The following is a 12,335-nucleotide window of genomic DNA, read 5'->3' as shown; positions in this document are numbered from 1 at the left end:
AGATTGCCAACAAACACATAGAAGAATGGTCAACATCAGTAATCATTAGAGAAATGCAAATCAAAACTACAATGAGATATCATCTCACACCAGTCAGAATGGCGATCATCAAAAAACTTACAAATAATAAATGCTGGAGAGGGTGTGGAGAAAAGGGAACCCTCTTGCACTGTGGGTAGGAATGTAAATTGATACAGCCACTATGGAGAACAGTATGGAGGGTCTTTAGAAAACTAAAAATAGAACTACCATACGACCCAGCAATCCCAATACTGGGCATATACCCTGAGAAAACCATAACTCAAAAAGAGTCATGTACCAAAATGTTAACTGTAGCTCTATTTACAATAGCCAGGGCATGGAAGCAACCTAAGTGTCCATTGACAGATGAATGGATAAAGAAGATGTGGCACATATATACAATGGAATATTAGTCAGCCATAAAAAGAAATGAAATTGAATTATTTGTAGTGAGGTGGATGGACCTAGAGTCTGTCATACAGAGTGAAGTAAGTCAGGAAGAGAAAAACAAATAACGTATGCTAATACATATATATGGAATAAAAAAAAAATGGTCATGAAGAACCTAGGGGCAAGATGGGAATAAATATGCAGACCTACTAGAGAATGGGGTTGAGTACACAGGGAGGGCGAAGGGTAAGGTGGGATAAAGTGAGAGAGTGGCATGGACATATATACACTAGCAAATGTGAAACAGATAGCTAGTGGGAAGCAGCCGCGTAGCACAGGGAGATCAGCTCAGTGCTTTGTGACCACCTAGAGGGGTGGGATAGGGAGGGTGGGAAGGAGGGGGATGCAAGAGGGAAGAGATATGGGGATGTATGTATATGTATAACTGATTTACTTTGTTATAAAGCAGAAACTAACACACCATTTTAAAGCAATTATACTCCAATAAAGATGTAAAAAAAAAAGAAACTAAAAGAAAAAAAAGTGAAAAGTAGAGATATATTAAAAATTATTCAGTTAAAGTATTAAACTCAAAAGTAAAATAATTATGCCCAGTAAGACTATTTTAAGTAAGATAAAATAATAGTAAAGCTACTTTATGTTGTGAAAAATAAGAAAAAGAAAATATTTATAAAGAACAAATTTTACTAACCTGACTAATTTCTCTTTGCTCTTGTATAGCTCTTTGAATTGCCTGAGATACTTTCTCTTGATCTTTTGCATGCTCACTCTTCCATAGCTCTCTTTCTTCTGCATGGGCTTTTTCCAAATTTTTTCTTTCTTCTTCTATACCTTTTAAAACTGCATCCTTGAGAGCTTCTTTCTCAAGCTTCAAAACAAATAATGACCAAAACAAAAATATTTGAATGAGTGACAACAATAGTTCCTTGAATAAGACACACTTGAGTTAACCTAAAAAACTCAAAATTTTGATCCTATAGGGTTTCTTTCTGACATTGTTTTTTTTTTTTTTACTCATATGTAATACCTGCTGTAAAAGAAATTATTTGTTTTTACACAAATAACCAACTTATTTCCATGGCACTTCTAAACTTCAAAGAAACCAAGTCTTGGCTTAAAATAGCAGTTTTCAAACTATTTTGTCATAGGGTCTCTTTATACTCTTGAAAATTATAGAGGAATTCTAAGAGCTTTTGTTTACATGGGTTATACATATTAAGATTTACTGTATTAGGTATTGAAACCAAGAGAAAATAAAAATATTTATTAATTCATTTATAACTAATAACAGTAAGTGCATTATATATTAATAAATACTGTATTTTCTGAAAAATAACTACATTTTCCAAAATTAAAAAGTGAGAAGAATGTTTGTAAACCTCCTTACTATCTGACTTAATAGAAGAGAGCCTAGATTCTTACACCTGTCTTCTGTATTAAATCTGTAATGATATTTTTAGTTGAAGTTTATAAGAAAAACCCAGCATCACAAATATATGTAGAAGAAAAGCGAGAATTATTTAGAAGTCAGTTGAGATCACTTCAGATATTCTTTCTGATTCCACACCAAAACTTAACAAGGGGTAGTTCTTAAAGGTAAGTTGCAATAAGAAAAATAAAATCATGTCAATGAATTTTTTGTACTCTGTTACATTACAGTCTTTTCTTGCATTCTGAATGAATCCTTTACATATTTTTTAAACATTTTTATTTGGCAAACACTGATTCAATGAGTTATGCATCTCCTCCAGATGTTGACACATTTCGCTATATTATAACCAAAAAAGCCACAGTTTTGTTAATACCACCATCAATCTCATCAGGAGAGTCTTTATTAAAAAGCAGAAATAAATTTTCTAAAATTCTAATTTTTTTTAAAGCTCAAATTTTATCATTGGCAACAAGAACTGTCAGTTTTTGTCCTTAAGGTGCTGGGCTCACTCTGCTTATCTTGGAGAAAATGTCTGCCAAATACTAAAGTCTGTATAACCCTACTAATTCAGTAAAATGGTGTTCTGTGAAAGAGGAGCCTATTTCAGTTGCAACTCGAACAGCTGCACAAGAATTTTCCTCAAGAAAATCATCGTACGTAGTAAAGTCCATGGACCTCTCACTCCTGAGAGACTTACCACTTTTTTTCTTGCTTCCAGGTCACAACCAAATTTGACAAAAGTCATTAAAGCTGACAGTCACCATTTTTTTAACTCCTGTTTTATTGCACAATTCTTCTCCTAAATTACTCTTACTATGTTCACCAATGCCTTCCATGTTGTTTAAACCAAATGATATTTTTTGTTTTTTGTTTTAATCCTTACTTTCATGACCTCAAAGCAACATTCTATACAGCTGATTATTTCTGATTTTGTGAAGCCCTCTCTTTTCTTGGTTTTCATGACAGCCTGCTGCTTATATTTCTCCTATGCATTTTGCTGAGTCTTTTCAATTCTTTGTAACTTCTTCCTTCCTCTGGATTTTAAATTTTGGAGTTCTTTCAGGGCTAAGAACTTGGACCGCTTGTTACTCTACTTGTTACTCCTCTGAGGTAATTATACATGACAATAATTTCCATGGCTACTATTACCATCTCTCTGCTGGAAAACAAAACAAAACAAAAAATCATACTAACCCATATTAATATCTTCAGGAGATTCCTATCTACCGAGCTATAAATGTCATGTAGATTTAGATGCCTACTTGACTTTATCATCTAGATATACCACAGGCAGCTCAAACTCTACACCAAGGAAATAGTATTACTTTCTATGTTGCTACCGAATGAATATTCTGGCAGTTCACAAACTGGCCACCTCAACCACACCAAACATGTTGATTCTATCTCCTAACTACTTCTAGAATTTGCCTATTTCATTCCTTTCCAAGCTACTACTACTACTCTATTCCTGCCACTCACTATCTCTTATGCAAACTTCAGATGCACTCTGTTAATTCTTTCCCTGCCTTTGGCCTTTCTTGCTCCAATTTCCCCAAAATTAATGTCAGTTACCATTATGACCCACCTATACTCAGAAATTTCAATGTGTCTCTACCTACCTATGGAGTAAAATTCAAACTCACTATTCAGAATGTTAGCCATCCTTCAAGGGTCAGTTCAAAAGAAATTTATTGTTAAAAACTCCTATGGGGGACCTCCCTGGTAGTCCAGCAGCTTAGGGCTCTGTGATCCCAATGCAGGGGGCCCGGGTTCGATTCCTGGTAGGGGAACTAGATCCCACATGCCGCAACTAACTAAGACCCAGTGCAACCAAATAAATAAATTTTTTAAAAAACCAAACAATAAAAACCTCCTATGAATGCCATGGAAATACTATCTATATACTCATAATAATTTAATGCATTCCTTCTTACCTTATTAGTACATAAACAATGGTTTTTTTTACCTGATTGTAAATTCTTTAAGAAAAAGACAAAATCATAGTCATTCTTGAACTTCCACCTCAGCACAGTGATCTGTACCTATGAGACTTTCAACGTTTGTTTACTAAATTTAAATCTAAATCCCAAACTCAACACTCAGTGCTATATTTGTGTTAAAAAAATTAATAAACAGAAACCTCAATTAAATAGTGTCAGGAGACCATAAGGCAGAGCTCTCACCTTTTAAGTGCTGTGACAATGGCAGAGCCCAACAGGAAGAAGACAGACTCCTCTACTTCCCTGGCAAGAACTCAGCCAATGAAATGCCCCCGACTCCGTTTACCACAGTCCTCCCTCCCAACTTCCTTTTCCCCTCGATAAAGCATATTCTCCCTCGCTGCATGGGGACTTGCACGTGGCTCACCATGGTTGCAGGCCCCAAACTGCAATTCTCTGCTGTTCCTGAATAAACTCATTGTTGATGGAGAGATATCTGGCAGTCTATTGATTTGAGGTCGACACTTTGGTGGCCCATATGGGGACCAGAGAAGACCTCCGAAGGCTCTGGGGCTATTGAACAGATGTGTTACCCACAACTGAGCCCACTGTCGCTCACTGCTTCGTTGCTGACCTTGGAGTTTGAAGGTACGTCTTTCTCCTAGATCCAAGCCCATGCCCTCTTTGTGTTTGAAGCTCTCCAGGTTTTATTCAGAATCTATTTTAAGGTTTCGTCTTTCTGGCTAAGGCCTTGTTCTGCAGGAACTTTGGTCTGATTTTTTTTTTTTTGTTTTTTTTTTTTGTGGTACACGGGCCTCTCACTGTTGTGGCCTCTCCCACTGCGGAGCACAGGCTCTGAACACGGAGGCTCAGCGACCATGGCTCACGAGCCCGGCTGCTCCGCGGCATGTGGGATCTTCCCGGACCGGGGCAAGAACCTGTGTCCCCTGCATCGGCAGGCAGATTCTCAACCACTGCACCACCAGGGAAGCCCTTTGGTCTGATTTTGAGATAAGACTGTTTCAACCGAAGCTGGCTGGAAATGCCTTCAGCCCATTCCTTTGGGAATAGGGACTTCTTCACTGAAAGGTGTATTGGTTTTTCAGCCTTCTGCCTATTCCTTTGGAAGGGGCTGTTCTCTGGAAATTGGCTGTAAAAGCCTTTGGCCTGGATGCTCTAGGACCAAGCTGTCTCCTTAGAACTGGCTGGTATTAGTTTGCAAGCTTTTTGAGCTGTAAGTTATTTAAGCTGTTTGAAAATTGTTCTTTTATTCTAGAGAAAAACCTCTGAGAAAAGGAATCCCAGTTAACTAAGTATTTTGAGGGCGCTACCCCTACAGGGACTCCAGCCAAACTGATATTTAAAAACCATAGTTTCTACCCCTTCATGCTCACTTCTGACTAAAAGGACCGACCTGACCAAAGGCAAGTTAAAGTATCAGTGGCCATTATGGGAAACTTGAAATCCCCAAACTTAATTTCCTTATAACTGAATTAGATCACGATAGCTCAAAAATTTCCAGAACTGAGTGGTATGCCTATTTCGATTGGTATCTTAAGGCCTCCCAATATTATCAGAAGCCAAAAACTCTCTCTCTCTGCAAAGTAAGATTTTAAGATTAACTGAGGCAAACCAACAATTAAAGAGAGATGAAATGGCTCCCAAAGCCTCAGGTTCTTCTTCCTTGGCTTCCTCTGGTACCATCTCGTCTCTCATCCTTGCAAACTCATGGCCAGACTGTGCCTCTGGCGCCATCTTCCTCCCACTCTTCTATGCCGCTGATGCCTCCTCTATATCCCATACTAATTATCCCGTCAAACTTCTCCTTTTCTCTACAACTCCTCCTACCCCCTTTCCCTCTGAACTTTTCAGAATTTTTCCCTGTAAAATTAAGCCTTCTGAGGATCCAAAAGTTAAACTCTTAATTTCCTATATTCTCTGGATTAAAGCTGAACTGCAAGCCATAGTCAAACATTTTCCCAAAGTAAACCAAAGATCCTCACAGATTTGCTGAGGAATTTAATATGGTCATTCAAACTTATCAACCTTGTTTCTCTGACTCATATCAGCTGGTTCATATACTTGTTGGTTAAGGCCAGGCCCAGCATAGGACGAAAACCGCTAATTGGGAAAATCCTGAAAAGTCTAACATATGGTCAGGCTCAGGCAATCGCTAGGTGGCTTCATCGAGCAATTCCTAGGGCTTTACCAAAGCCTGTTGATTGGAACAGAATTCAGGCTTGCACACAAACATTGGATGAACCTGTTCATGACGACTGCATGACTTCAGACTGCTTTTAAAGAAAATTCTGGTCTTCCCTCAGATGTTGATTCCACCCGGGCAGCTTTTAACTCTGTGTTATTAATGGGCTGGACTGGGACATTTTCCCTTCTAGTAAAAGGACTAGGATGAAACGGAAAACTATCTCTATTTCAGACTTAATTAATCTAGCAAACCAGCTCTCTCACACTCTACATGAGTCAGCTAAAAGGAAGAACACCATATTTCTTAATCTTCAAATCCAGCAAATGAAGATTCCTGAATGAAATCAAAACTTTCCCAGTTTCTGCTATTATTGCAAAAAGCCAGGACACTGGGAAAGATTGTTACAAATTTTAAGTGTTTGAGTGCCTTCAGTCCTCTAACCAGCCTTTCCAATGTCCTTTCAATTCTCAATAACGGGTCTTTGAGGAATTATAGGGGCTCTTCCCAGTTCTCCCTCTTAATCGGCGTGGAGAAATATTTCTCCTGATTGAGGATGAACCTCTTCCAGTCCTGACACTGAAGGCACAATCTCGGTGTTCAACCCCACTACTATAAAGCAGCCCATGCCGTGGTTCCAACAGTGGGGATTGCTAATGAACACGTTTTAGTCATGGCCTGTAGATTTCATAGTGGACTGAAAGAAGCCTTCCCTTGCAGACCTGTTACTCCTTCTTCTGGGGCTAAAGTACTTTTGGAAAAGATTGTCCCTACCTGAGGAGCTCCTCTCAAACATCATAGTGATTTAGAAATCCATTTTACTGGCTAGGTGCTTCAACAAGTTTGCGCTGTTTAGCCAGTTTTACAACGTTTTCACTAGGCTTACCACCTTCAATCCTCTGGTTTAGCTGAATGCACTAACAGCATTATTAAGATTCAGTTAGAAAAATTTGTAGAGGCCCTCCAAATACCTTGGCCAAAAGCATTGCTGCTGGCCTTCTAAATCCCAGATCCACTCCTTTTGGAACTCGTAAACTCACCCTTTGAGATAGTTACAGGACAACCAATGCAGTTGGCTCCTGCCTCTTTTGACCCACAACTGATAAAAGGAGAGATACTCTAATATTGCAAAGGCCTAGTTGTTTCCATTAAAAATAACCATGCCTAGGTAGAGCAATTTTTTCACAGTGTGCCCTTGGGAGATGATGACCTTAAGCATCACATCTTGCAACCTAGAGATTTTGTCTATTGGAAAAGACACTTCCAAAAGAATGCTCTTCAACCTCACTGGAGAGGCCCCTATCAGGCACTGATAACCAACCCTTGTGCTACCAAACAACAAGGAATAGACTCTTGGATTCACGTGACACACCTAAAGAAAGCACCTAACCCTGACTGGACCTGTACATCATCTGGTGACCTGAAAGTAAAGATTTCCCAGAAATGAAGCAGATGACAACTGATGAGACAGCTTTCCCAAGATACCCAGACCAGGTCTCTTAGAAGTTTGTCACCAAACCTTTGATGATGACATAACACTTCAGATGATCTCCAATGTCTATAATCTTGATAACATATGGACTTAAGAAAACTGCCTAAGAGGTCTCCCTCCTACCCCTCCTTGTTACTTGAATGTGATTGCAATAGTTTTCCAATCTGCACTTTCCCTCTGACATGAGACACCACACCCAGAAACTGAGGGACAAAAAGAGCTAAAACTAGAAACCTTGATTCTTGATCAGTGGTGCTTTCAGCAAAAGGTCTTGATCAAAGGGGAAAATGTAAAAAAATTCATAAACAGAAATCTCAATTAAATAGTGTCAGGAGATCTATTAAGCGGGAACTCTCATGCCCTGCAACCATAGTAGAGACCAACAGGAAGAAGAAAGACTCCTCTTCTTTCCTGGCAGCGACTCAGCCAATGAAAAGCCATGGACTCTGTATTTCCTGTAGCCCTCACAACTTCCTTTCCTCTCTATAAAAGTGTTCTCCTTGCCATGTGGGAACTTGTACATGGCTCACCATGGTTGCAGACCCCAAATTGCAATGCTCTCCTAATCCTGAATAAACCATTTTTGCTGGACAAATATCTGACAGTATATTTCAGGTCAACATATGTATATATTAGTGTATATATATATATATATCTAACATCTATGAATATACTACCCAGATGATCTATTTCAAAGTTGACTTTAAAAACCACATACCTTGATACATACATACATATATACATACACACACACACACACACACACACACACACTCATTACTTGTATGATATCTATCAAATACCAAGTGGATATTAGTGTTCCTATGTAGATATATTATTTTAAACAAGTGATTAACAATCTAAATGTAAAGCATTTCAACATCATTATCTTGTGTAAAGTAAATTTAACAAGAATATGAACAGTAGAAGAAGAAAAAAAAATTTTTGATTTTTCTGAAAGGAAATATTTTTAAAAGTATATTGACTATACTGTTAATGAACTCAGTTTGTTAATTCCACTTATTTACAAAGAAACTGATTATTACTGATGGGTCTCTACCAGGCAAATAGTTAGACATAAAGATGACAAAAACAGTTCTTATATGAGACCAACAACATTCATTTTAGGCTTTGAGGTGGGTGTAAACATAACAAAAATGGAAATATAATTGAAATTAAGCTACAGAATAAACTTTTCAGAGAGAAATACCTTTGCAGCAGATACTAATGCTTCTTTATTTCTTTGCCTTTCTTCTTCCAAACATTTTTCCAATATTTCCTGTAAATGATAAGACAGCTAGACATTAAAGTATTATTTGAGGTAATAGAACATTCTTTCCACAGTCCAAGCAAACTTAAAGTATTACCTTCTGTTCTTGAGATTGCTGAGTCAAAGCTTCCTTTATTTTTTCTTTTAACAGTTCCTTCTCTGTGGCAAGCATTTCAAGGAGCCTCTGATGCTACAAGGAAAGATAAATGCATTATGATTATGGCTCTGAGACTGATAATCTATCAACACGGAGAACAGTTGGTAGAATTCATTTGAAGTAGTTACTAGAGGAAACAAGAAAGTTTGCTAAAATGAAGGCTTAGGAGCCAAAAAACCTGAATTCACCTTTCTTCCATCAGTCAAGATATACTTTTTTCGCCCCCAAACTCAATAAAGTACGTGACATGAGATCTAATTTAAAAACATTCCAAATATGAAGTGAATCAGAAGATGATAAAATGTCCTTCCCTAAAATTAAATTTGGAAAATTTACTCATTAAAATTATTATTAGCTTGCAGTAAGAGAGCAATCAGATTATAACTGATGTTTGCCTGGTGAGTAATTTTCTTAACAGATTATTTGTGTTTCTAGCAAAGCACTGTTACAGAAATTGAAAGATGATTGTTCTCATCTCAAGATTTTACCATAGATTCAAAAAAATAAATCTATGAAAACGGTCAAAGGAATATTATGTGATAGCTAATGTTAAAGAATATAGAGTTCATGTATTTATTTTTATTCCAATGTACTAATGGAAAAGCACACAGAGCCATCAGCTAATTATCATGGACTAGACACTTGGAGTTTGAATGAAGTTTTCTTAAGAAAGTTGAACATTTGTAGCCTCAATATCTTCAACATAGATAAGTCAGATACTTGTTCTGAACAGTGCTTTTAGGGAAAACAAAACACATATACATATATACATATACGTATATATTCCTACTCACATAGATTTCTCATTCAGTTACTAAAGGCAAGTAAGATATTTTCTCAGATTTAGAATGCCATTTACATAGAAGCCTCCTTTAAATATAAACCAATTCTGACACCCAATATTTTAAAACAGATCTATGTCATTCAAAGTTGTTCTGATTTGAAACATTTTTTAGGCAGGCAGAGAGTAAGTGACCAAATAGTCAGAAAGTTAAGATAATCTATTATTCCTGTTTTTAATTTTAATGTTATTTTTTATCTTTATGTTTCAAGAAAACAAGAAAAATTACAAGAAAAATGTGGTTTTTCTTCAAAAACAAATCCAAACTGTGATATAAATCATGACACGGTGATGGGAAATTATTGGTACCATATGAATTTGTGAAAAGCATTTGACTAATAAATCAGTAGGCTTAGCATATGATATGTAATAATAGCTGAGACTTTAATGTTGTATTCTTTGAAAGTCTAGATGCGCACAGAATTTCATAGTCAGAAACAATACCTAGTCCTATTTATAAAACACGCATGATAAAATGTGTTTTACCACACAAATAATTAGACTTCAAAATGATAAATATAATACAATTCTCACATGAGACTGAAAATATTCAATTTAGGCTTTGCGATGGGAGTAAACATGACAAAAATAGAACAAGTAAAAATTATTGGAATTAAACTGCAAAATAAACTTCTCAGAGTCATCAATAATTTTGAAAATGATTTCTCCTTAAAATGAACTGTTATATTAATAAGTCAGACTAATCAATAAGTAATTAACTATATGTAGGCCATGTTTTTCCAGGGGTCCAACAAGAACTAGTCAAAGAGGATAACATTAGCTAAAAATGATAATGCAATGTTTAGAAAATTCATTCCTGAGCTTCATTTCTTAATTCTGACAGTACACTATAATGGAAGACTATTTTTCAGCTTGCTTGAGTCAAAATAAACCTCACATTATCATTTGAAAGAAGCATCCTACATAAAATATACCCTAAGTAAAATCATAGATCTACTTGAGAAAATACAAGGTGACTGACTTTACTTTAGATAGATAGCTAAAAATAGCTAACTTTTTTTGACCACTTTAAAGTTTCAGACACTGTTAAAAGGGCTTTACATGTGGTTATACCACATTAAACACAACAGACTGCTAAATCAGATGATATCCTTCCTCATTTTCAGATGAGTGATCTGAGACCCAGAGAGGCTAAGTAATTTACCAGCTCTCAACTGAAGAGCTTCAGCAGTAATTATATCTGCAGGCTCATGTTCAGCAGTAATCACTTAATAGATAAAAGCAGTGCCACTATTACCTAGTTACTAAAGCTACATAATATAAGTAGTAGGTCGGGTAAGATCTCACTTCCATTTGGCTTTAAAAGAATTTGAATAATCTATGCTTTTGTTCTTTTCAGAATAATATTAAAATAATTTCTTGAATAAATATCAATTGATATTAGGAAAGATGACTCAGAAAGATGCTGAATGGTATGGCAAAAGTTTATGTCTTAAACAGCTAATTTGTAAAGTGAATGATCCACAAGTGGCTAATCAAGAACCATATGAAGTTCAATAAAATATACTGTTTTTGTAAGAATCACATACATTCATCGTGAAATATGTAAAGAAGTGAAAATCATCCAGGGTTCCATTACCCAAAGAAAATCACTGATAGTACTTAGACAAACAACCTTCTGGAGAGCTCTCTGTGTATTTAAATACATAGATATACATAAATATTTTGTATAATATGTTTATAATACTGTTCTGTAATCTTTCTATATAAATACAACTTTGCTATTTTTTGTTTTATTAAATTTACATTTTATCACTGTGCTATCTACACACATTTATCTTGTCTGCAATATTTCAGTTTAAAATATATCTTGATTTTTATGCATGCATCTTTGTAAACTTGTGAATTACAGTCTTATGAAAAATTCCTAGAAGCAGTATGAGCAGGTTGAAAATTGAGCATGTCTTATAGTTTGATGCATACCTTCAAACTGTACTCCAGAGAGAAAATGCCAAATTACAAACAATAGGAGGACAAGGGATGAGGGAGATGATCCTAGAGAACAGAATCATGGACTATAACGGCAGCTAACTAAGGAAACTGTTCCACTGGAACAATATCCTATAAATGTTGATTTTCTATTGGTCTTTTCTTTCTTAAAATTGTTTAAATTATAAATTAAATCATAAATCTTCATGGTAGAAATTCAACTATATATTTTAATCTTATTTTTAAATTAAATTGTCCTAAAGTTTACCCTCATATACTAATTTGTAAATTATTACATATCATTTCCCTATCAACTTGTCCATCTCTCTATGTAAATTTATAAATTTGCTAATGCATTTTTTCCCAACCATCATACAAGAAATATTTGCTCGGTGTGTACCAACACCTGACAATGTACTAGTTTCCAGGGATGCTGCTCTCATGGACATTAATGTCTAATAGACAATCCATGAAACATAAATACATTTTCTTATATTTGACTTGTAGAACTATTTTATAAAACAAATTTTCTTCAACAAATACCATAACAACTAATTTCTTCCCAAAACACACGTAACTTTTTAAAAGTAGGAAATACCAAATATGATTTGGAAATAA

General features: G+C 35.8%; 1 protein-coding gene across 8 annotated transcripts in view; it reads right to left on the bottom strand.

The window, feature by feature from the left end:
• CCDC91 (coiled-coil domain containing 91) overlaps positions 1 to 12,335 on the bottom strand; it is a 376,162-nt gene that overhangs the window by 94,172 nt on the left and 269,655 nt on the right. For all 8 annotated transcript variants that reach the window (XM_067008954.1, XM_067008955.1, XM_059081562.2 and 5 more), the window contains 3 exons: positions 8,867 to 8,959; positions 8,710 to 8,778; positions 1,124 to 1,300 (listed from right to left, as the gene is read on the bottom strand). In XM_067008954.1, coding sequence (XP_066865055.1) covers positions 1,124 to 1,300; positions 8,710 to 8,778; positions 8,867 to 8,959 — 339 coding nt within the window. The remainder of the gene's footprint in view (positions 1 to 1,123; positions 1,301 to 8,709; positions 8,779 to 8,866; positions 8,960 to 12,335) is intronic.

Source organism: Kogia breviceps, chromosome 12 (assembly GCF_026419965.1).
Source record: "Kogia breviceps isolate mKogBre1 chromosome 12, mKogBre1 haplotype 1, whole genome shotgun sequence".
Lineage (NCBI taxonomy): Eukaryota > Metazoa > Chordata > Mammalia > Artiodactyla > Physeteridae > Kogia > Kogia breviceps.
This window is presented reverse-complemented; position numbering and strand designations above follow the sequence as displayed.